The sequence below is a fragment of the Chelonoidis abingdonii genome, chromosome 10 (genome assembly GCF_003597395.2).
Source record: "Chelonoidis abingdonii isolate Lonesome George chromosome 10, CheloAbing_2.0, whole genome shotgun sequence".
Classification (NCBI taxonomy): Eukaryota; Metazoa; Chordata; order Testudines; family Testudinidae; genus Chelonoidis; species Chelonoidis abingdonii.
The window spans coordinates 68,268,386-68,294,237 of NC_133778.1; the positions used below are offsets into that span (position 1 = coordinate 68,268,386).

The 25,852-nt window shown below is 41.6% G+C and overlaps 1 protein-coding gene across 7 annotated transcripts in view; it reads left to right on the forward strand.

Moving 5' to 3' along the window:
- The first annotated feature begins 1,949 nt into the window (after positions 1–1,949).
- SLC12A8 (solute carrier family 12 member 8) overlaps positions 1,950–25,852 on the forward strand; it is a 105,264-nt gene continuing 81,361 nt past the window's right edge. For 3 of the 7 annotated variants that reach the window (XM_075070282.1, XM_075070283.1, XM_075070285.1), the window contains exons 1-2: positions 17,229–17,339; positions 22,489–22,730. In XM_075070282.1, the coding sequence (XP_074926383.1) occupies positions 22,611–22,730 (120 nt within the window). In that variant the 5' untranslated portion in view covers positions 17,229–17,339; positions 22,489–22,610. Of the gene's footprint in view, positions 2,392–17,227; positions 17,340–17,724; positions 18,050–22,488; positions 22,731–25,852 lie in introns of those variants that run through there. The other 4 variants (XM_032793981.2, XM_075070284.1, XM_032793982.2 and 1 more) reach the window with 4 other exon arrangements.

Genomic DNA, 25,852 nt, shown 5'->3' on the forward strand with positions numbered 1-25,852 from the left:
TTTTAAAAGATCGTTTTTCTGCCTTTATTTCTCTTCTAAAATCAATATTTAAAATACTTTGGAAGTTGCTATTCCTATTCATTGACTGTGATTGTAAATTAAATTTTGCTTGACAAAATATGACATGAACAATTGGATTGTTGTGCCTGTATAATACAGTGGAAGATGGTTTTTATGCATAGTCATAGTGAATATATTGTATTTTTAGAATTGATTTTTTCATTAAGTGGCTTAATGGGTTTCATTGCTTCAGACATTACTGTTTTCTTATGGTTAACTTAGCTATTTTGGGTTTATAATACCCTTTTATGTATTGTGATACTAAAGGAAATTATGTTATTTGCTTTCATTTTTGATTAATCTATTAGTTTGATAATTTATATTTAGAAATGATGCATTTTAAATGTGGTCACTGGCTGTTTGAAAAATAAAAATATAGAATACTGTTTTATGAATTAAACTGTTTAGCGGTATTTTTCATGTTAATTGATTTAAGACAAAATTTGATCTCAACAGGGCAGAAAAAGGCATGTAGAAATATATCAAGTATGCCAGAAATGATGTGGATAATTTTAACAAATAAGTGAAATATTTAAATATTTGGTTATGGGCTACAGCGCATTTTCATAGGGCTTTTTTCCTGTTCTTCCCTCCTATAGATTTGGAACATTATTACCATATTTGATACTGATTTTAATTCAGAAATTTTGAGTTGATTGCATTACTATAGAGTAGGATCACAAAAGGTAAGTGAGATAGATTCTTATGCACACTAATGGCCCTTTACACCACTATGACACTGTAAAGAGGCCATAGTGTAAATGAGAATCAGGCTTTAGTACGTTTAACTGTACATGTCAGAAATGTGACTTTTAATATTAAATTTTGAATATATTGGATTAAAAATGTACAGTGTGTGTAATATAGAATTTAATAGCGCATGTTCTTCCTGCATTGAAGCAGAATCCATAAGAAGAATCGCAAATCATAGCACTGTGCATTTATAAGGAAGAATAAATCTTGTGATCAAAAATAAAAGCAAGCTCTAGTGCTAATCTCTAGTCACTTTGCATATTTTTAGTGACATTTTCTGAAATGTTTCAGTATTGATGATTTTGGTATATAATTAGAAGACCATTTCCAGTTACAAAATCATGTTGAGAAATGTGTGGATCTGCTGATTGGAAATCTGTTTGACTTTGCATAAGTAGACTTGATAGTTACATCACAATATATGTAAAGATGACACACAAAGTCATGTAAACTCAGAGTTTACAGCTAGTATGACTCTCCTTACTCCACTCCTTGTTAGTCTGTGCACATTGCTTTCAGTCAGTTCACCATTACATGGTTGTGCAAACAGCGAGAAACATGCATCCCATAAATAGGGGTTGAGTACACTGTACATATAAATATAGTGCATCACTTCTGTTATGATTTTACTGAAATGTACACCTACAGCATTGTAAAGAAAACAGTGTATAAAGAACTGCACAAGATATGTAAACATGATTGCAGTCATATTTTAAAAATTTGTAAAACAATTCTTAGATTGTGGGCGTACTTTGAAATACAACTGAGAGAGTTGCATCTCCTTATTCAGCAGATCTGTTTTCTGTATTCAATTTTCTTACTTTAGTGATACTTATTTTTAATTATTTTTTAGTTATTTATTGGAAACAAGGCGACATTGAAATCTGAACTTGGTAGCCTAAGACTGGTAGCTTTCATGCTTTAAACATAACATTGTCAAATAGTGCAGATCTGTGATCTTGAAAATAGAGACATTTGTCAATAGTATGATGTAATATATATATTTAACCCAGTTTTCTTTTAAAAGTAGTAATTGTTGCAAACCAAGTTGGAATACAAATATCCCCTAATTCTTCACTGAGCTAATATTATTGCAAAGAGAATAACAGATTAAGCTATCTTTAATATTTGCTATGGTTATCATACAGAGAAGTGTAATCATCCTGCTCTTAATATGACTTCCTTAACAGCCTGTCCTGTCAGAACTGGTGCTCCATGTGTTTAGAGGGATACAATCCCTGTCCCTTTAACTTGGAATTTTCCTTTTACTTCCTGTGATAAACCATCCTGAAGCTCAGCTCCAGTGATCTACTCACATAAGTGTCTGGTTATTACCAGAGTCTGGAAAAGACTTAGTACTGATCTCATCCATCACCCTCACTAATCCAGTGGAGGATTGTTTCCTACTGTAACTGGTGTGATGTTTTGTCTAATCTGTTTCTCAAGACATGGAGTTAAACAAGTGCAAGTCTTTCATTGGGAACCAACAATTTTTTGAGAGGGACTGAAAACGGGACAGGTATGTGTTTTTTCTTTTCAGCAGTTGGTGAAGCCAGCAACACTGGAATGGTCTTTCAGGTAAGTGGCCTCTTCCTGTACGCCTCCTTTCTACTTCCACTGCAGAGCTCTCCTTCAAGTTGACATGCTCTATCACAGCATCCAACCCATGCTTTAAATTATTAAATCTGTCAGATATGTGCATATGAAACCCACTTCTGTTGATCATTGGCAGGAATTAAATATGATGATTTAGTAAGATGTAACATGGTAAATCCAGTCTTGAAAATTCTACTCATCCACTTGCCGCAATTTTTTGACAGGCAACTAAAATGTAATACTTGTAAATTATAATTGTGGTGAAGACCAAGTGAGTGTAGATTTTGTCCCTGGGCTCGTGAGTGTTCATGATAGTTTTGCAAAGGTGTTAATCCTATTCTGATCCTTTAGCAGCTTTACTCAGAAAAGCAGAGTTCTTCCACTCTTTATGACTACTGGCATAGTGGCTCTCCCTGGCTGACAGAGGAACATACCTGTCAGCTAAGGAATCAAAAAGGGGACAGATGAAAGACCTGAAAATTGGACTGCCATCAACTCCCCCCTTTCGTACGATAGTTGAGTTATACTTATTATTTTAATACCTAGCTCTCATGTAGCACTTTTCATTGGTGATCTCAAACAACTTTACAAAGGAGGTCAGTTTTACTATTCCGCTTTATAGATTGCGAAACCAAGATGCTGAGCCGGGAATAGAACCAGGTCTCCCAAGATGTAGAGGATCTTGGGTGGCTGGGACTGCTTTTGGGGTCATTATGAAGGTTTGGGCACTTTGTTAATAAAAAAAATCCACAACCATATTTTATATGTTCCTCAGCTGCAGCTGTATACTAGAATCATTGTACCCTGGAACTGCATTAACTCATTTTCTGAGCCGCTTGTTCGGGGAAATTTGAAAGATACAAATCTAGGTAGGGAGTTGTGTGCTAAAGCCAGGGAGTCATTTTGTCACGGGTTTAACATGGGCAGGTCAGGGATACTTGTTATTACAGAGATAGGAAAGTTGTCAAAGTTCTTGTCATTACTGAGTGGTTGGTGGTTTCAAAAGGACTTCTTCAGGAGGCAGGCTAGAATTATGACTACTGGGAGCGGGGCTGGGCCCTTCATTTACTCTATCACGGTTTGGGCCAGGAGGGTGTGGTGACATGGAGTGCTCTGGAAGCTCTGGGTCTTGAGCAGTCATATACTGTGAGCTAATCCTGCATCCCTTCCCTATAGTGATGTTTAGAACAGACAGACTCTTTCAGCCTTTGTCAAAGGTGGTTGTGATGTCACTTTCTCTGGTAAACGAAAAGGCAGGCGAAAGTTTCAATTGCTCAGACTGTGATTGCCTCAAATTTGAGGGCGGTAGTTTCTTTTTAAATACAATGCTAAGGATAGTGGGGAGCAGGCAGAGTGGTTTTCCGTCTGTTAGAGCCTTTCCAAACAAATTTGAGGGCGGTAGTTTCTTTTTAAATACAATGCTAAGGATAGTGGGGAGCAGGCAGAGTGGTTTTCCGTCTGTTAGAGCCTTTCCAAACAAATTTGAGGGCGGTAGTTTCTTTTTAAATACAATGCTAAGGATAGTGGGGAGCAGGCAGAGTGGTTTTCCGTCTGTTAGAGCCTTTCCAAACAATTTGATTTCTTTTTTTTAAAAAAAAAAAACAGAAACACATGTAGTTCATCTGTGTATCTAATCTCCAACCAAGTGGTACCTTGCCCATCATTGTTATCCTTACATGAACAAGAGCAGCTCTGTGGAATATCTTCATAATGCACTTAATGGTAGTGAATAATTGACATCTTATAAAGAATCATTGATGCTTAAGCTGCCTTTCACTATAGGAAGGGATATTAGAACATTTTCCCAGTGAGCATTTATCAATGCTAATTTTCTGACACTAGATTGTCTTCCTCATAATTTAGCAGTGCAACCTGCACACACATACATACACGCACACCAGCCTATTGACTCACACACACGCACGCATACACACATGCCAGCCTCTTAACTTATTGTACACAAGTGTTGGATGTTTGGGGTAATATGGTACTTTGCTGAAGGACTTAATTCCTCCTCCTCCTAAAGGTGATTCACTAAAAATTTCTATTTCCTACATTTTCTCTGCAACCTATCCCAGCCCAAATCTGTCTGTCACCGGTGTAGCACTCAGGCCCTCCCAGGTACAAGCTTGTGTGAATGCAGAAGCTGAGGTCCTTGTGATTAGGGGTCAGGAACTCCTGGCTGAAGAGTGGGTGGTTCTCAGCCTGTCTGCAGAATGCCATAGCTGGGAGGGAGCAGAGTGGAACAGCTTTGTCAGTCCCACTGCTGCCTCCACTCAGCACCTCAAACTTCTTCCAGCTCTGCGTGGCTTTGATGAGAGCCAGGCCCCGCAAGCATGCTGACTAGCGCCCCTCCCTCCCTGGCTTAACCTGTACCTTCTTGTGAGACTGCAGGGATCGTTCCTCTCCACTGAGCAGCTTAGCACCCAGCATCCTTGCTCTCAGTCCCTTCTCTGCACGATCTACACCACTCCCCTATAATCATGCACCCTGGCACTCAAATATAATATGCAATAATCCACAGTAATATGCAGTATAAATGATTTCCTATAACACTAGAGCTTTGGTCATTGTTCATGCACCATAATTTGGGGCCCACCCAAATTTCCACTCCTAGCTACTGATCTATGTAGGTGTCAGCAGCCATGTACTTTCTGAAAAAGACTGATTCTTCCCTCTGTTATATGCGCTCAGCAGAAGTATTGCAAGGCAGCTTTTGGCCCTGTGTTCTGAATCTCAGTATCACCAAACCACAACTGTTTCTTTTTTCTGGCTTGACTAACATTTTCCCAGCTGGAGTTCATTTTGTTGGCCAGTGCTTCTGTGCCTCTCATACACAAGAGCCAAAATATGATACTGTAACAGTTATCATGCACCACTACCCACTGATTAGCAAAGCAGTTTGGCTGTGGTTCTGCAAGCATACACATGTCTCTGGTATCTTAGGATATCTATGCCAGTACAGCTCTCTTGTTGACCTGTAAACATGTGTATTCATGACCGTAGCTGCAAGTTACATTTCTATCTGCTGACACAGTTCATTATACCAGTATTATATTGTAGCCAGGTACCTTCTTTGAGAACAGATAATATTCCCTGGGCTGCATAACCTTATAAGCTGCTATTTGAGAGAGGTAGGCTGGCATAGGTACAGAAGTACAAGCTGTGACCCTGAACATGTTAGCTTTCACAGTTGCTGCTATATGATTTTTTCTCATGGTCAGATCTGATTATTAGTGCCATTTCACAAAGGCCGAAATACAGAGACTTTGCTGTTGTGAAATCAAAAGCACCAGGCTAGTCCAAATTAAACTTCCGTCACATGTGGTTCATCCTCTCTCCAAGGCAAGAACTGTGTGTGTACTGGAGTGTTTCCTTTTGAGGTTGTTTTTAAAATATGCACATTGCTGTGTGTGTTAGAGAAGACTGGTCAAAGGGCTTTGCATGTGGTGCAGAAGGTGAAGGTTGTGACGGTCCTTATTAATATGCATGTAAGTAAGAAATATTTTTCACATTTTCTTCCACTTACATAGTGCTCCCAGTCTCTGGTTATATGATGATCACTCAAGTTGGCAGCCATTTTAAATATGGCTCACTTCCCTCTTACTGACTAACCTGACTGCTACTAACTTTTCCACCTCAGGAATCTGCTTCCTGCTGTCTGATCTGCTACACTTCTTGGCTCCCAGAATTTGTCCCCGGCCTGCTTGCTTGCTCTCATTTTATATCATCTTTTTATCACTTCATCCACTCTGCCGATGAATCCGTCTCCACATTCCAATCCTCTGAGCAGTTTCAAATGGCTGGCATAGTATAATTTTATGGAGAAAAGAGATTTCTATTTTAAAGTCTAAGAGGAACAATATTCAGTCCTGCTAGGATTGGCATCCAACATCTCATAACTTTGAAATGGGAGTTCTGTATTATTAGAAAGGGGAGATTCCTGGCTTTCCATGGGGACCCTGAATGCACTCAAGATACCAAATTTCAAGTTCACATTGTTCTTATGTATAACAAAGATATTTTAGGACATTTTTAGAAATGTTTTAATGTATTAATTGTATTGCCCCCCTCCCAGCTGAACTAAGGAACTTAGCTTTATAGGTTGGAGAGAGAGAGAATTTATTTATACCACACCACATCATCACATATTTCCTATATGTAATTTTAGAGCGTGTTCTGTAGTATATTCCTTACCACTTCTCATTTTCACTGTTTGTTCTCTCAAAAATATTTAAATACATTTGGAAATGATTTATTGAGTAGAGTAGACTTGCAAAAATAATTGTGGCATATCAGTCTGGACCCTTTTACTAACAGGCTAAGCATTTCTAAAGGTAAATGAAATTTAACATGCATCAGAAACACATATGGTTGCAGTTAAATGCTAGGGTGGGATTTTCAAAAATACTCAGTGTTAACCTAACTGCTCCCAGTGAAGAGGATGTTAAAACTCCGATTGACTTAAGTGGAAGCATATTTAGGCCATTTTTTAATGCTTTTGAAAAGCTATCCTTAACTTCTTGCTCGAAGTGCAATTGTGCACACAAACCTTCCTCCCCATTCACATTGAGTCCTAACGCAAACCACTAAAATCAGCGGTCTTAATTTTTCTAGTTTACATCAATTTTATGCCACCAAATTAAATGGAATTAATCCTGCTTTGCACAGATGTAAGTAATTAGAGAATCTGTTTTCTTCTAGCTGTAATGAACACCTAGGTTTTTGAAGGGAGGATGGTGGAAGGGTGGGCAAGTGAAAGGAGAGATCGTTAGAAATTTACATCCTCGAGTGGTGGGTTTTTAAAAGACAATGACATTTCTTGTACAGAGATATTTATTGCTCTAGACAGCAGGTCTGAGTTAGACCTCCCTATCCTTGAGGGGACAGCTTTCTACCCACCACACTTGAGTTTGTGCTCCACCTAATTGCACCATTCTGACCCCAGTTCACTTCCTGTCTCTAAGAGAACAATTTTAGGGTGTTTACATGGGAAAGTTATTTCAGAATTAAGGTAGGGTGTGACTTTAAAATGCTTTAGCTGTTCCAGAATAATTCCCCATGTGGATGCTCCTATTCCCAACTGAAGTAGTCAACAAGTTATTCAGTGATGGAATCTTCCCTTCCTCCTTCAAACACTCAGTAGTCTGACAAACACTGAAGAAACCACTCTGGATACATTGGTTCTAGCCAATTACTGCCTAGTGTGAAACCTTCCATTCCTGAGCAAGCTCATAGAGAAGGTAAGCAAAGGCCAACTACAAGATCACTTAATTTAAGATTTCAGAGTGGTAGCCATGTCAGTCTATATCAGCAAAAACAATGAGGAGTCCTTGTGGCACCTTAGAGACTAACAAATTTATTTGGGCATAAGCTTTCGTGGTCTAGAATCCACTTCATCAGATGAATGAAGTGAAAAATACAGGAGCAGGTATAAATACATGAAAGGGTGGGGCTTGCTTTACCATGTGTGAGGTCAGTCTAACGAGATAAATCAACAGGGGGATACCAGAGGAGGAAAAAAAACTTCTGAAGTGGTAAGAGAGTGGCCTATTACAGACAGTTGACAAGGTGTGAGTAACAGTAGGGAGAAATTAGTATTGGGGAAATTAGGTTTTGTAATGACCGAACTACTCCCAGTCTTTATTCAGGCCTAATCTGATGGTATCCCAGTTTGCAAATTAATTCCAGTTTTGCAGCTTCACGTTGGAGTCTGTTTTTGATGTTTTTTTTGTTTAAGAATTGCCACTTTTACATCTGTTGTTGAGTGACCAGAGAGGTTGAAGTGTTCTCCTACTGGTTTTTGAATGTTATGATTCCTGATGTCTGATTTGTGTCCATTTATTCTTTTTCATAGAGACTGTCCGGTTTGGCCAGTGTACATGGCAGGGGGCATTGCTGGCATTAGTGTCAGGCCAGGACATGGAGCTGAAACTGCTTTACTGTCATTGCTGGATGAACTACTCCAGTTAATGGATAAAGGGCAGACATACATTCAAATCCTCCTGGACCTCTCTGCAGCATTTGGCGCTATTTACCATGAGATACTGCTGCCTCACCTGAAGGAGTGGCAGGAGTCCAGGGTAATGTGTCCTGAAGGAACACACTAACCAAACAGTAATGGAAAACTGCCCCTCCTGCACGTACCCTCTGATTTGTGGAGTCTCACAAGGATCAATTCTCCAGTCCTCTTCCACATTTACATGCAACCACTAGGTGATCTGATCAGACAACATGGACTGAAGGATCAATGATATGCAGATACCACACAGCCCTACCTATCCTTCACCATGTATGATCATACCGTTAACAACAAGATGGCCCGGAGCCTGGATGAGATCAGCTCATGGATAATGAGCATATAGTTCAAGCTAAATCCAAGCAAGACGAGGTAAGGCTGGTGGGCAGATTAAAGACCAAAGAAGAAAAGAGTTGCTAGTCCTACAATATGGGAAGAGACAATGGAGATAGCCAGGAGGATAGAGGATGATTTGCAGAAGACTACAAGTGAGAACAGAAGACAAGAAGATAGCAGCCAGAAAGAACAGGAGGAGGAAGGCTGAACATTTGCACCAACACCAGGAAGAGACAGGTCTACAGGGGACTCCCTACTAAGAACAGTAGAAAGGTCTGTCACCAGAGCTGATCTGCAGAACGGAAGGGTGTGCTGTCTGCTGAGAGCTAAGATTCCGGATGTGGACTTGAGCCTGAAAGAATCTACTGGGAGTAGGAAAGAGTCCATTGATTTTCCTTCACATGGGAATAAATGGTACTGATAGGTTCTTGCTATCAAGTCAGACTACGCCAGGCTGGAGAAGCCACTTAAAGAAATAAGGAAGTTTGGGTGATCTTCAGTGGGATTCTACCTGTCACTAGAGGAGGAGAGGGAAGGCAAGACAAGAGCACGATGATCAACAGATGGCCCAGGCAGTGGTACTACAAAGAGGGCTTTGGGATTGTCATAAACAGACAGTTAAGGGTTAATGTCTCTTTTACCTGTAAGGGGTTAACAAACAGTGAACCTGGAACACCTGACCAGAGGACCAATCAGGAGACAAGATACTTTCAAATCTTGGTGGAGGGAAGTCTTTGTTTTGTGTTTTTTGTTTGTCCGTTGTTCTCTCTGGGATCTGAGAGTGACCAGACGTACCTACAGAATCTCTAATTTTCTGTTCAAGTAGTAAGTACAAGTAGAAAGGCAGTTTAGTCTTTTTGATTATTTTCTTTATTTGCAAATGTGTATCTGGCTGGTAGACTTTTAATGTGTATTTTGCTGGAAGGATTTTATTTGTATGTATGCTGGGGGGAGGATTCTCTCTAGTGTCTATAAGCTGAAAGACCCTGTAACCTTTACCATCTTGATTACAGAGACAACTTTTCCTTTTTATTTCTTTTATTAAAAGCCTTTCTTTTTTAAAGACCTATATTGATTTTTTTCCCCTTGTTAAGGCTCAAAGGAACTGAGTCTGTACTCACCAGGGAATTTGTGGGAGAAGGGAGAGAGAGGAGGGGGGGAAAGGTGAATTTCCTCTTTGTTTTAGATTCACGGAGCTCGAATCTGTATTGCCTCTGGGTGAGGGAAAAAGGGGAGGGGGGGAAGAGACATTGCTCTTTATTTTAAGATTCAAGGAGTTTGAATCACAGTGATCTCCTAGTGTACCCTGGGAGGGGAGGATCTGGGAGGAAGAAAGGAGGGAGGGAGAATAGTTTATTTCCCTTTGTTGTGAGACCCAAGGATTTAGGGGTCTTGGGGTCCCCAGGGAAGGTTTTGGGGGGACCAGAGTGAACCAGGCACTCTAAGTCCTGGTTGGTGGCAGCACTACAGGATTTAAGCTGGTAATTAAGCTTAGAGGAATTCATGCTGGTACCCCATCTTTTGGACTCTAAGGTTCAGAGTGGGGGTTATCCCATGACAGGGATAGTCAACCACTGGGAGGCATTCATGGATGGAGTATTGTTTTCTCGGAATGGACTCCACCTGAGTAGGGAGGAAAATAGACTTCTGGGTTGGAGGTTGGCACAGCTAATTAAAAGAGTTTTAAACTAGCAATGTAGAGGAGATGGTTGAGAGATGCTTATGTAATCTCCACACTTGATTCTAATATTGAACAGGAGGAAAATCAAGCAAAAGAGATAGCAATGGGAAAAGGAACAACAGAGGGTAGCAGAATGGACAACAAGAAGAAAGATAATACCAACATCACTGACTGTAATAGGTAGGCAATACTAGCAGTAAAATGACCGTACCTAATTAGGTGAGGAATATTGGTGAAGCCAAGCAAAAACGACAAAGATGTCTGCACATCAATGCAAGGAGGCTGGATAACAAAATGGAGGAACTAGAACTACTGGTTCAGGAAGTTATAGGGATAACAGAAACAAGATGGAATAGTATTCATGACTGGAATATTGGTATTGAAGGGCACGTGCTGTTCAGGAAAAACAGAAGTAAAAGTAAAGATGGAGAAGTAGTGTTGTATAATAATGACAAGGTAGACTGTAAAGAAATAAAAGTGATGGAATGGAGAAAACAGAATCTGAGTCAAATTTACTTTGGGGAAGAAAGGTAAAAGAGGCTCTATTGGGATCATGCTTGGGATCTGATTTGGAAATGGATAGAGATCTCTTTAATATTTGTAATTAAATAAATACTACTGGGAATTGTGCGATCATGGGAGACTTTAATTTCCCAGGTATAGATTGGAGGACAAGTGCTACTAATAATGGTAAGGCCCAGGTATTCCTGGATGTGGTAGCCAACAGATTTCTTCACCAAATAGTTATTGAACCAAGAAGGGGTGATATCATTTTAGATTTAGTATTAGTAACCAACAAGAACCTCCTAGAAAAACTGATTGTAGAAGACATCTACTTAGTTCATGTGATCATGAGTTAATTCAGTTAAAACTACGTGGGAAGATAAACAAAAATAGGTCTGCCCTTAGGGTCCTTGATTTCAGAAGAGCAAACTTAAAAAAATTAAGAGAATTAATTAGGGAAGTGGACTGGACTGAAGAACTCAAGGATCTGACTGTGAAGGAAACTTGGAATTACTTTAAGTCAAAACTGCAGAAACTTAAGTGTGTATCCCAAATAAAGGGAAAAATTAATAGGGAAGGGTTGTAGACTGAAGGCGATGAACAAACAGCTCAAACCAGTAATTAAGAAAAAGCAGAAAGCCTACAAGGAATAGAAGAATGGATGGTTGAGCAAGGAAAGCTATGTCTTGGAGGTCAAAGTCTAAGGAAAAAATGAAAACTGCCAAAGGCCAGACAGAGTTGGATCTTGCAGAGGAAATTAAAACCAATAGTAAAAGATTCTCTAGTCATATAAATAAAAAGAATACAAGAAAAGAAGAAGTGGGACCACTAAGCACTAAGGTTATGGTGGAGATTAAAGATAATCTAGGTATGGCCTAACCAAATACTTTGCCTCAGGTTTAATAAGGGTAATGAGGATTTTAGGGGTAGTAGCAGGGTGGCTAATGGAAATGAGGATATCATATTAAAGGTGGAAGCCAAACATCCTAATTGGATGAAAATCAGGGGGCCCAGATAATCTCCATCCAAGGTTATTAAAGGAACTGCCACATGAAATTGCAAGCCCGACAACAAGGATTTTTAATGAATCCAGAAACTCTCAGGTTACCTCTTATCACTGGGAATAGCAAATATAGTACTTATATTTAAGAATGGGGTGGGGAAGTGATCCAGGAAACTACATGCCGGTTAGTTTGACCTCCATTGTATGCAAAGTCTTACAACATATTTTGAAAGAGAGGGAAGTTAAGGACATATAGGTAAATGGTAATTGGGATAAAATGCAACATGGTTTTACAAAAGGTTTATCATGCCAGACCAATCTGATCTCTTTGATAAGATAACCGATTTTCTAGACAAAGAAAATGCAGTAGAGTGAATCTACCTGGATTTCAGTAAAGCATTTAATACAGTTCCACATGGGAAATTATTAGTTAAATTGGAGAAGATGAGGATTAATATGAGAATTGAAAGGTGGGCAAGAAACTGCTTAAAGGGGAGACTACAATGGGTCATGTTGAAAGGTGATCTGTCAGGCTGGAGGGAGGTTATTGGTGGAGTTCCTCAAGGATAAGTCTTGGAAGCAATCTTATTTAACATTTTCATTAATGACTTTGGCATAAAAAGTGGGTGAGTGCTAGTAAAATTTGCAGATGACACAAAGTTGGGAGGTATTGCAAATAGGGAGGAGGATTAGAGTATCATACAAGAAGATCTGGATGATCTAGAAAACGGGGGTAATAGAAATGGAATGAAATTTAATAGTGCAAGGTCATGCACTTAGGGGCTAACAACAAGAATTTTTGCTATAAACTAGGGATGTATAAGGTGGAAGTGACAGGAGAGGAAAGACCTGGGTTTATTGTCGATCACAGGATGAGTGTGAATAGCCAATGTGATACAGGCCATAAAAAGGGCTAATGGAATCCTAGGGTGCATCAGGTGATGTATTTCCAGTAGAGATAGGGAAGTGTTATTACCATTATACAAGGCACTGGTGAGACCTCATCTGGAATACTGTGTGCAATTCTAGTCTCCCATGTTTAAGAAAGATGAACTGAAACTGGAATAGGTGCAGAGCAAGGATGGTTAGAGGAATAGAGAACCTACCTTACGAGAGGACACTTAAGGAGCTCGGCTTATTTAGCCCAACAAAAGGAAGAATGTGGAGAGAGATGATTGCTCTCTATAAATACATCAGAAGGATAAACACCACGGAGGGAAAGGAGTTATTTAAGTTAAGGGCCAATGTTTGCGCAAGTACAAATGGATATAAACTGATCATCAATAGGTTTAGGCTTGAAATTACATGAAGATTTCTAATCATCAAAGGAGTGAAGTTCTGGAACAACCTTCTTAAAGGGAGTAGTGAGGGCAAAAAACATAACTTGTTTTAAGACTGAGCTTGATACGTTTACGATGGGAATGGTATGATGAAACTGTCTACAATGGCCTATGGCCCATCTGCGACTGCTGTTAGGAAATATCTCCAACAACTGGATATGGAACACTGGATGGGGAGGGCTCTGAGTTACTACAGAGAATTCTTTCCCAGGTGCTTGGCTGGCGGATCTTGCCCACCTGCTCAGAGTCTAACTGATCACCATATTTGGGGGTTGGAAGGAATTTTCCCCCTGGTCAAATTGGCAGAGACCTCTTAGGTTTTTTTTCTTCCTCTGCCGTGTGGGGCATAGGTCACGTACTGGTTTGAACTAAAGTAAATGGTGGATTCTCTGTAACTTGATGTCTTTAAATTAAGATTTGGGGACATCAGTAACTCAGCCAGAGGATAGAGGTCTATTACAGGGGTGACTGAGTGAGGTTCTGTGGCCTGCAATATGCAGCAGGTCAGCTTAGATCAGGGGTCGGCAACCTTTCAGAAGTGGTGTGCCGAGTCTTCATTTATTCACTCTAATTTAAAGTTTCGCGTCCCAGTAATACATTTCAATGTTTTTAGAAGATCTCTTTCTATAAGTCTATAATAGATAACCGTACTATTATTTGTATGTAATTTAATTAAGTTTTTTAAAAATGTTTAGAAATAGGCATTTTATAAAATTATCATTAACATGGTCAAGCCCCACCCCTGGACACCCTGCGTCGGTCCTTCTCGCCAGGAGCCAAAAAAACAGGATTCCTACTCTTTTTATGCGGAGTGAGTGCCACTGAAAGTCAACTCACGTTCCGCCTTCGGCACGCGTGCTATAGGTTGCCTACCCCGGCTTAGAGATTGAGAGGGTCCCTTATGTCCTTAATGTCCTGAGTTTGTGTTTGCAGTGACAGTGCAGTCTCCTCTGATAAATGTACACACCTACAATTGGATTCCTCACTGATGTTAAGCTCCACAGCATCATCCATGAGTATACTTTAACAGCTCTGGTTGGCTAGAAGATCTGTCCCGTCCTGCAGATGAAGACCTGGCCTCAGTTATTCAGTTTCTTACTTCTTGACTGGATTACAGCAATGCAATATATTGGGGATGAAAATTCAGTACTTAGGAAACTCCAGCTAATCTAGAACTCTAAAGAGTGCTCCTCAGCAGCACAGGCTACTGCCAACATGTCATGGTACAATTCCCTCTCTGAACCTTAGCGTCCAAAGATGGGTACCAGCATGAATTCCTCTAGCTCAATTACCCGCTTAGTACTTGTAGCGCTCCCACCAACCAGGATTCAGTGTCTGGTACACTCTGGTCCCCCAAAACCTTGCCCGGGGAACCCCAGACCCAAATCCTCTGGATCTTAACACAGGAAAGTAACCCTTTCCCCCACCGTTGCCTCTCTAGGCTTTCCCTCCCTGGGTTGCCTGGAAGATCACTGTGTTCAAATCCTTGAATCTGTAAACAGAGAGGAAAATTCACCTTCCCCCCCCCCTTCTCTTTCCCGTCCCAGACTCTCCTGAGAGAGAAAATAATCCTAACACAGAGAGAAAATTAACCTTTCTCTCCCCCTTCCCTCTTTCTCCCCACCATTCCCTGGTGGATCCAGACCAGTCCCTGGGGTCTCACCAGAATAAAAAAACAATCAGGTTTCTTAAACAAGAAAGCTTTTAATTAAAAGAAGGAAAAACAGTAAAAATTATCTTTGTAAATTAAGATGGATTAGGTTACAGGGGAATCCCTCCCAGCATACTATACAAGTACAAATTAAAATCCTTTCAGCAAAATACAAGTTGAACTCCTTCCAGCCAAATGATCCATTTGCAAATAAAGAAAACAAACATAAGCCTAACTCGCCTATCTACCTAGTACTTACTATTTTAACTTATAAGAGCCTGTATCGAGAGATTGGAGAGAAACCTGGTTGCAAAGTCTGGTCACTCTCAGAACCAGAGAGAAAACCAAATTCTAACAGCACACACAAGCCTTCCCTCCCAAGATTTGAAAGTATCTGTCCCCTGATTGGTCTCTGGTCAGGTGACAGCCAGCTACTGAACTGTGTAACCTTACAGTCAAAAGAGATATAAAGAATACTTTGTTCTATTAACTCCTACTCATATCATGATAATAATGTACAACACATCAGATTTGTCCATGTTCTCTGCACTGGCTTCTCATAGAATTTCAAATCAAGTTCAAAGTCTCAGTCCTTGTCTTCAAGGGCCAGGATATCTAAAAGTTTGCCTAAAGGTGTAAAATGAAGATCTTGGGCAACAAATATGTGCCTTTGGCCCACCATAACTCTCTACAAAAAGGTTAAAGCTTGTCGCTGGGGGAAATAGATCAGCCCCACAGAAAGTTCTGAGACTGTGGAATGAACCCCTAGGAACTGAGGACCATTTCAAACTTCATCTTCTGCTCCAAGTACAAGCAAATTTTTGACCTTGCCTTCTCCAGCATAAATACATAGCAACAAATCCTAAAACCCTACCAAAATACGGCATTCCACAGCACACACTTCTTCCCCTGGGGAGGGATGAGAGAACAGACTACAGAAGTGTAGTTACATTGCTTAATGCACCAAGGGAAGGTGCTCAAATACTGATGATGGGCAGGACCTCAGAACCTATATAGGATAGAAGGGAATTCCAGAATAAGAGTGCCTTAATCTGTTTTGCAAATTCCCGGCATGGACAACCCCTTAGCGTGCCACTTGGGGAGCTATTTAGGAAGAGCTGCTATGGAATGCCCTTGCATAGACATGCCCTTATGCCCACTGTGCTCCATCAGGCAGAATGTGGGTGTGATAATTTCTTTTCACAAAGTGCTGGGACTTTCAAATAAATCGAAAGCCTCCATTATGAATAAGAAATAAGGAAATGAATGATCGGTTTCATGTTTTCAGTGAAACACAGGATGCTGCTGCCTAGCATCCTTATTTGACTGTTTATGTGCCTATGGTCTTCCACCCTTAAGGGAGAAAAAAATCATGTTCCCTGAGTGTCAATAAAGAATAAACGAATGGGCTTGCGAAGCAGGATGTTGAGCCTATTACCTCTGGTAATGGGACTCTGTTTGCATATATAACCTGTCACATTCCCTCCCCACTGGCTGCATGTGTTTGTAATAGACAAAGTTGTACAAGGTTCCTGTTACACCTGCTGCTCCCTTTGGATGCAACCAACAAGAGTTGTCTTTTAGGAAGACCAGTAGAAAATATACTGCAGGACACAATGCTGCACTGGCAGGGTCAGGGGCCAGATACCGAACAGGCCTTTTCCACCTCCAGAGTCCACTCACTATGGGTGAAATTGTGTCCCTAGTGGGAGTTCTCCCATTCACTTCAATGGGGTTAGGATTTGCCCTCTATGGATCTAATCCTGCTCTCAGCTCTATCAGTATAAATCAAGCACCCTTGTATTGGAGTTGCTCTGGATGTACTGGTATGAGTAAGAGCTGGAGTATTTACAGTCTGGGAATGCCAATATCAGCGCTGAGGAAGGCTAAGCCCTAGCCCTTGCTCCCCTAAGTGGGGGAAGAGAGCCTGCTCACCTCAGGAAGTGGTGGCAGGGGTGGGGCCGTATTTGGTAGCTAGAGGTAGGTGCCCTGGTTAGCCGGATGTGTGTAAGTCTGAATAAATAATAAGCGCCGTCTATGTGTGGGGGCTGCCCCCCATCCTGCTTTCTGGAGGCAAGTGAGCTCTTTGGGGAGTGTGTCCCCTTCAGGCTGCCTAGCACAGCTGGAGAAGGGAGCGCTGGCCCTTAGCTGTGGTCGGGGGCATGTGGCTGGATGCAGAGAGGAGGCTCCAGGGCTGCGCGCTCCGGCTCCTGTGCAAACTACCAGGGAGTGTCCCTGCCTGGGGAAGGCCACCCCCACGTCCCGCCGCCGCGGCACCAGCAGGGCCAGGCCCACGTGGCACTGAGTGCCCGGCCCCGGGCAGCGCTGGCTGGAAGCTCGCAGCGGAACCGGGGCTGTCTCTGCAGGGCAGAGGGGAGGCACAGCCCCACCCCTGGGTAAGGCGAGCCTGGGGGAAGGGAGGCCCCCAGCCAGAGTCAGGGGGCGAAGGGAGTGAGGGGGGCCAAGGTAAGCAGAGCCAGCAGGTGCTGCGTGGGGGATGTGAGCCCTGGGCTAGATAACCGGCTGCTGGTGGGGTGGGGTGGGGGTGGGGCGTGTGGGCTGCACCCCACTCGCGGAGCGAGCATCAGGGGCTGCAGTGCGGTGGGACGGGGGTTTGCTTCTGGGGCAAACAACTTCTGGTTTGTTTTTCACTCACCCGGTAAATGGGCTGCCTGGAGACTGCCACTGACTGAGCAGAGAACCAGGGGCTGCTGCTACCTGCCCCCTCCAAGGGCAAAGCGGGCGGGGGAGGGGGCAACAATGACAGGCTGGAGAGGAAAGGAAGATTAGGGAGACTCAGAAGCAGAAGGTGCAGGAACTTCACAAGCAGGCGAAGACGGGGGGCAGGGCGCTGAGAAAAAGCTGCAGGTGCCTCCCGGATCCAGGAAACTCCTGCTCCTAGATTGAAGGTGGGCAGGGCTCACCCTCCTTCCTGGTCCTTTCTAGGACTCGTCAGCTCAGAAGTTCCAGCTAAACCTGCCCGGCGCACGCACCTGCCGAGCTCGGCTCGGATGGCTGGGAGGGGTTTGCAGAGCCTTGTGTCCGGGGGTGGAATGACCGTGAGCCAAGCTCCGGAGAATATGCATTGACGGGCAGGCTGGAGGAGGTGTGCAAGGTGATGTTTGTGGCTGGTTAAGCTAGTTTCGGCAAAGAGGCTACGGAGATCTAGTCTGTATGCTGGTAAATCTGGGAAGGAATAGCTGTCCCGTCTGTGAGTTTCCTTGGACACCTCTTTTTTATGTTATTAAAAAACAAACAAACCAATTAATAATAAACGGTGGGTAGCTGTATTTTCTGTAGGTCGTCAAAAGAGGTGAGAGCTCTCTCATCAAGAATGGTTTGATTGACTTCAGTCTTTGATTTATACCATAATATTCATGATAGTAGTGCCTAAGGGCAGATGAGAACAGGACCCTGTTGTGCTGGGTGCTGTACAAACAGAGTAAGACAGTCCCTGCCTCAAAGGCCTTACGGTCTAAATAGACGAGACAGACACAGGGTGTCAGCGAAGGAGAGAGAACATACAGCCAGAGTGAACAGTGCAGTGGTGACAAATGTCATTTACTTCTCTGATTTATTTTATTATATAAATCCTTCCAGTGGAGTTTGTTCTTGTTTTGTCATTATAGCTGGTCATTTACAGCCTAAGTGTAACAGTGACTAGTTAGCTACCATGATGGGAACCTTATAAACAACTTTAAATAGAAGTAAGTCAAGTCAGGCTGTAAAATTGATATACTGCTAGAGAGAATTTGTCCTTAATATGTAATACTCTGTTACTATTGTTTTCAAAATATAGAAGAGCAACAAAATTAGCTTGGATATTACATTGCCTGGATAACATTGTTGTATTTGTATATAATCAAACGTTCCTGTGTGTGCTAGTTAAGTTTATTGTGCTGACTGCTATTTGATTTATCTTTAATTAATTTCTTCCTTGGGGTCCCCCAAATTAGGTGCTTTTTAAAACTTGACCACGAAGAGGGTTTAGGTGATTTGTTGAAAAGAAAGTGCGCTAAGCTGTTGGGTCCCATCACAAAACAAGCCTTGAAAGTAACTCCTATGACAGGAAGGGAGCTCCTTCAGAGGTCGTTGGACCACACACAATTGCGGTTGGAAATGTATTAACCTCTTTTCTTTAAAATCAGCCATCTGTTGAATAGCTTAGAGTAGTGATTAAAGCAGCTTCTCAGCCAAAAATGTGATTATTAATGAAATAGTCTTAGTTTGAAAAGATACAATGCCAGTTTGAGTTGCAGAATGCTCACTAGAGGTTATAATTTTCATCTTCCAGAATAAGCCTTTACAATTAAATATGAAAGTATCTCAGCTTCCAAATTATTTGTCACCATAAAAACGGACAAAAAATCAACCCCACGTAATTATTTTTCCTTAAAACTGCAATGGACGTATTTCCCCCAAAGCTCTTGTTTTGCTCCTAGCCATGAAAACCATGGGGAACTAAATATGTGGTCATTGATTCAATTTCTTTGATTTATTTAGTTCTGGGGAAGTGGCTATCAATCAAGATTTGAATTAGACCCTAATTTTATATTTGGGGAAAGGAATTGTTATTCTAGCAGACTAATTTTGAATGGTATGTGTAGCATAACATGCTTTAGCCATGGTGTGGCAAATGCTAGACAGAACCAGGGGTCACCCAATGAAATTAATAGGCAGTGGGTTTAAAACAAACAAAAAGAAGTATTTCTTCACACAGTGTGCAGTCAGCCAGTGGAACTCATTGCCACGGGATGTTGTGATGGCCAAAATTATAACTAGATTCAAAAAAGAATTGGATCTATCCTCCATGAACTTATCAACAAATCGCTATTAGTCAAGACGGTCAAGGATGCAACCCCATGCTCTGAGTGTCCCGAAGCCTCTGACTGCTAGATGCTGAGACCAGATGACAGGAGATGGATCACTTGGTGATTGGCCTGTTCATTCTCTTTGAAGCATCTGACATCGGACACTGTTGGAAGACAGGATGCTGGGGTAGATAGACCATTGGTCTGATTCAGTATGGCCATTCTTATGTTCTAACCTAGATGGATATTTTGTGGTGGCACCTATATACACACACATAACAAGAAGAAGATCCCTGCCCCAAAGACTACAATCTCAGACCCTGATCTCACAAAGAATTGTGTTAATTTATTTTACATACTGTAAAATTCCGTCGACTTCAATGGGACGACTTACATTGTACAAAGTTAAGCATGTGTAAGTCTTTGTAGAATCAGAGCAAAATATTTATTTTCCTTTCATTTACATATCTTGCACAGCATCCTACATAAAACAGTATCCCAATGCTAAATGAATGCAAATATTGGTGATACACGTATGTGTATAAATCATTGTAGAATTAAGTTATAGGAAAGGGAGAAAAATTAGGGAGGTTGTTCCATACAGCAGTAGCTGCAGAGGAGAAAGTTCTCACACCAACAGGGGTAAGATTGTGTGCAGGGAGAGAGAGAGAGAAGTTAGTGATAGACAAGCAGAGGGACTGGGGAGTAGAAGAGAGAGAGCAGGGATTCTCAGAGACCAGTGTGAGTAGAAGAAGGAAGAAAGTCTGTTAGAGGATTTAAGAAGTAGGACAACAAAATATCCTGGCAAGGCTGCACCTCAGTCCTGTAACCTATAGCACAGTCCACCTGCAAGTTATAAATTTTGGGACCTGAGCCTTACTATGTGAAAGATGTTTACATTTGCTATGGAAGATATGGTAAATGAATGACTACTTCTTGATATTTCAAACTTGCTGCAAATGTACTTTTGCTGCTAGGAATGCTTTACCTATGTGTGTCCCCAGGTACTGCAACAAGCATATGGGTCTTAGAAATGAACATCGTAAAATGAACAAGGACAGCGATGCTCAACTTTTACTTCCAGGTGCATCCTCCATAAATGAAATGAATTTTGGTGATCACAGTGGAGCTTTACTAAACAAAATCTCTTCCCATTAAAGAGCAGCCTGATGCCTTGTGGAACGCTTTGAAAAATATTCTACTTAAAAGCAATTTTGCCTGCATGTCCTGTATTTTCCTCCCTCCGTTTTCATCACCGGAGCTATTTGCATAAAAACACAATCTTTGTTACTTAAGAATTCATCTGGTCCTGCTGCTGGTTCCCTGCTTGAAGCCCCAACTGCCTTATAACAGCAATCAACTGTGATATTGTAAAGGATTTTTTTTTTTTTTTGCTTTGTGGGGGTTGCGGGGAATGAGCAGTAGGGAATCAATGAACTCTTAACTGCTTTACTGCTGCTTAACAGGACAAATGCACGGGATAAAGAAACACCTCCTGTGCCCAGCACAAGACAGCACAGCAGAAATGCTAGAAAGGAGAATCATCAGTGCAACTGCTGGGGAGCACAGCTGTTGTTTCTATACTAGTGTGCTCACGATGTTCTGTTTGAAGGCAAAGGCAGAATTAGAAAAGAAGGCTGGTTAGAAAGGGTGGTCTTGTGGGTAAGGCCCTGGGCTGGGACATGAGCAATCTGGATTTAAGTCCCATCTTGCTTCCTGATGTTCTGTATGACTTTGGGCCATTCTCTTAATTTCTCTGTCCCATTGTTCCTGCAAGCTGAGGACAATAATCTTCTGTTCTGTGTTTAGATTGTAAGTTCCTGGGGACAGAGATTGTCTCTCCCTATATGTTTGTACAGCACCTGAGCTCAGTTGCGATCTCCAGGCACTAGTCAAATACAAATAAGTAAACATGGAGTTTTGTAATCATGATTGATTCTTTGTGTCTGTATTTGTTAACTCCTGCTACCATGAAGTGTAATTAATACTGATGTTAGAAACCCAAAGAACAAAAAAGTTCCCATGGTCAAGTTTAAGAACTATCAGAATACATGCTAAACATCATCGTTCAATCCTTACGGTGTTGTTATGTCCTTTGCCCCAGCTGAGACTGGTCTCTATAAATACATCAGGGAGAGGGAAGAGCTATCTAAGATAAAGGACAATGTTGCACAAGAACGAATGGGTATAAACTGACCATGAATAAATGTAGGTTGGAAATTAGGTTTCTAAGCATCAGAGGAGTGAGGTTCTGGAATAGTTTGCCATTGAAGTAGTGCAGGTAAGAAAACTAACTAGTTTTAAGATGGAGCTTGATATGTTTCTGAATGGGATTATATGACAGGGTTGCCTGTGATAGCCGGGGACTGGTCTTGATTACCAAGGAAGTCCCTTCCCATCCTCTGCTCCTTACTCTCATTTGTTAATATGCGTTTCTGTTTTGACTGTAAGCTGCTTGGGGCAGGGACCTATCAAACTATCTGTTCTGTGACATACCTGGCATACCTTGCCTTGAGGTATGATACAAATAATAAAATAATTGTTTTCTTGTCTTCATACTAAACATACCCTATCAAGATGCCTTATTAATGGAAGCTCCTATATTTCACATACTCGAGTCATTATAAGGGTCTGGTTTGAAAGGATGGTGCTGCTTAAATGGCAGGTTTGTGCGTCTTTGTATTCTGCAGAATTAGAAAATTACAGTAGGTTTCTCTTTCTTTTTCTTCCCTAGCCCTTCTGACTAGGAGTAACAAAACCATGAATCCTCGTCTGTGGAGATTCCACTGCTACAGGAATTTGTTTGAGAGGAATAGCTGACCTTCTACTCTGACCCCCAGACTTGTGATTAGCATTATGGCTGCACGCTGGACGTACGGCTCTAACATAAAAGATAAAATGTTTGTGCTGAGCAGCGCTGCTGGCCTGAGGAGTGACATGCATGTGCAAGAGCTGTTCCACGAGGAAGCACAACAGGTATGTTGAAAAGGCTCCTTCTCCCCAAGCCACTAATCTCTTGAGTTCCATCTGCAACTCCTTGTGACATCATCATGAACTGACAGATGAATAAACTGACAACCTGATTAATTTCAGATATTTGTTATGTCAAAATCACATGTGTTTCAGTAAGAAAGGTTTCATTCCTTCTTAGGCCTTGAACATGATGGATACCTTATTACCCTAATGAGATCCCTCAGAGTTGCATGGTCTTATGGTCTTTCTCAAGGTCTTATGTTTCATCCAGTCAAAAGTAGCCTCTGCAGGGTCCGGTCTATGGAAGCTCTATGAGACTCCTTGGATTAACATCTTGTCTGGATGTCAAGCAAGGAAGGGCCTGTCTTTTGTGCTGGTTTCCAGAGAGGGGTATAAGGTATAGTCACCTTCCCCAAACTCTAACTCTTGGCTTCCTACACTATGAGATTCTAGCTATGCTGATACCAAAAGGGGGTGGGTTTATGTTTTTTGTTTTAAGCAGCTGAAGGAATGGTCTGGGGCCCTGCTCACTGCCCCTCAAGCCATGCAGGAGAGTCATTGCAAACTTCTGCTTGAAGCACAACTGTGTGTGGTGAATGGTTCACAGTACAGCACAGAATCCTTCCTTGGGGAATTTCTCGGACGGCTCTTTCCAAGGGCAGCCCTGGTAACATTTGGAAAATTGGTGTTGTCTGGTTGTTTGTAGGCCTTTTTTTTTTTTTTTTAAAGATTCTACTATCAGACATGATGGTTCATAATTTGAAGGAGGATGGGCTAAAGTCTGGAACCGAGTCTCGTTTAAACAGCTTGGAGAATTGAGGTACCTCAGTGAGAATTTGACAAGGATACAGGGGTTAACTAGCTCATGCAAAAAAGTGTCTTGATTGTATGTTGTCGAGACTTTGGTTTTACATCTCTTCTGAAAGACCTCATCTCTAATGACGTAGGAACCCTTGCCATCCTACGTGGGACCTGGTTCTGTAACCATGTCAGAGAGAACAGCACCACTTACCAAATCACCAACAAATAGCAATAACATAATCATTGGTAAAATCTTTTAAATGTTGTTTATTTCCAGTTCCCCTAAAAACAATAATCCAAATTAATTTGCTCACTTGATGGCTTTCCTATGTAGGACTCAGTTACTCTGTACCCTGGAATGCTGTGTATTGTACTGTGTATTGGGTTAAAGCTTTTTGACACACCTGAAACTTAAAAATGAACATTTTAGTGTTAGTTATTCTGTTACCTGCAGTTCTGCATGACTCTCTATCATTGAGATCATATTGGTTGTGCTGTATATGCCTAAAGATACAGCATGTCAGGAAGCAAAGCCATGATTAATACCAGTCTTCCATTATGACTGTTTTTGCCTTGGCTGAGATTTTCAAAAACAGGGATCTAATGCTTCTAAGTCCACATTTAGGTGCCTAAATAAGTGCCCTTATTTGTCATGAGTGCTAACCAGCCAGTAACACTTAAATAACAACCTAAGTTAGGTATCTGCTTACTGTAATGACAAAATAAAAGTTTGTACATTAGCCCTGCAGAACCAACACAGAGAGAGTTATTTCCCTGACGTTGTGGGGTCCTCGAGCACTGGTGCATGCTATCTCTCCTATTTTCTGCTTGTAGCACATAATAGTCTACTCTCCTGTGGGCTGTAATACTAATTTTTGTTGTTGGGTTTAGTGTGTGGGTGCTGGCTGATGGTGATGGCCTGTGGTATACAGGAGGACAGACTAGATGATCTGGTGGTGCCCTCTGGCCTTAAACTCTATGACTATGAATGAGCTGGGTTCTCTTTCTTCTTGTGCAGCTTCAGCAGAATTGCTTACTAAATTCCCACCACTTACATGTATGCAAATCCAGCAAAAATGTAGATTCTGCACATGTGTAACTGAAGGGTTAATTTGGCTTATGGAACCTTTAGTACTGGTGCTGATCCATGAGAAAGAAAGACCCCCACCTTGTCTTTCAGAAACCCAGGCTGAGTTTGCAGGGCTGACAGTTAGAAAAAACGTCTTTGAACTTGTAAACAGGAAACGTTGGATAGTCACTGAGGGAAAATAATCATGGAACCCTCTGATGTCTTTTCTATAGTCACTTTTCAGAGGAGCGCCACAGTTAACCATGCAGAAGCTGACTTAGCTTCACTCCATATTCTGCCCTGGCATTACATTCCTTCCCCACTCACCTTCCAGCTCGTCACCATGTAAACTGCATGTGCTGTAGGAGGTGGTGGACATGTCCCTAGATGGAGCAGGATGAGTTAACCCAAAGCACTTCCCAGCCTTTAGTCATAAGCACATAAGAATGGCCAAACTGAATCACACCAGTGGTCCATCTACCTCACTATCCTGTCTTCCAGCGGTGGCTGGTGCCAGATGCTTCAGACGGAATGAACAGGACAGTTATTGAGTGATCCATCCCCTGTTGTTCACTCCCAGCTTCTACCAGTCAGAGAATTAGGGACACCAAGAGCATGGGTTTGCATCCCTGACTGTCTTGGCTAATAACCATTGATGGACCTATCCTCCATGAACTTACATAGTTCATTTTTGAACCCAGTTATAGTCTTGGCCTTTGTAAAGTTCCCTGGCAACAAGTTCTACAGGTTGACTGTGCATTGTGTGAAGAAATACTTCCTTTTGTTTGTTTTAAACCTGCTGCCTATCAATTTCATTGGTGACCTCTGGTTCTTGTGTTATGTGAAAAGGTAAATAACACTTCCTTATCACTTTCTCCACACCAGTCACGATTTTATAGCCCTCTATCATATCCCGTGTTAATCATCTCTTTTCTAAGATGGACACACCTAGTTTTTTTTAACTAGGGATTTATATAGTGGCATTCTTATATTTTCTGTCTTATTATCTATCCTTTTCATAATGGTTCCTAACATTCTGTTGGCTTTTTTGACTGCTACTGCACGGCGAGCAGGTGTTTTCCGAGAACTGCCCACAATGACTTCAAGATCCCTTTCTTTAGTGGTAACAGCTAATTTTGACCCCATTATTTTGTATGTATAGTGGGGATTATGTTTTCCAGTGTGAATTACTTTGCACGTATCAAAGCTGAATTTAATCTGCTATTTGTTCCCCAGTCACCCAGTTTTGTGAGAT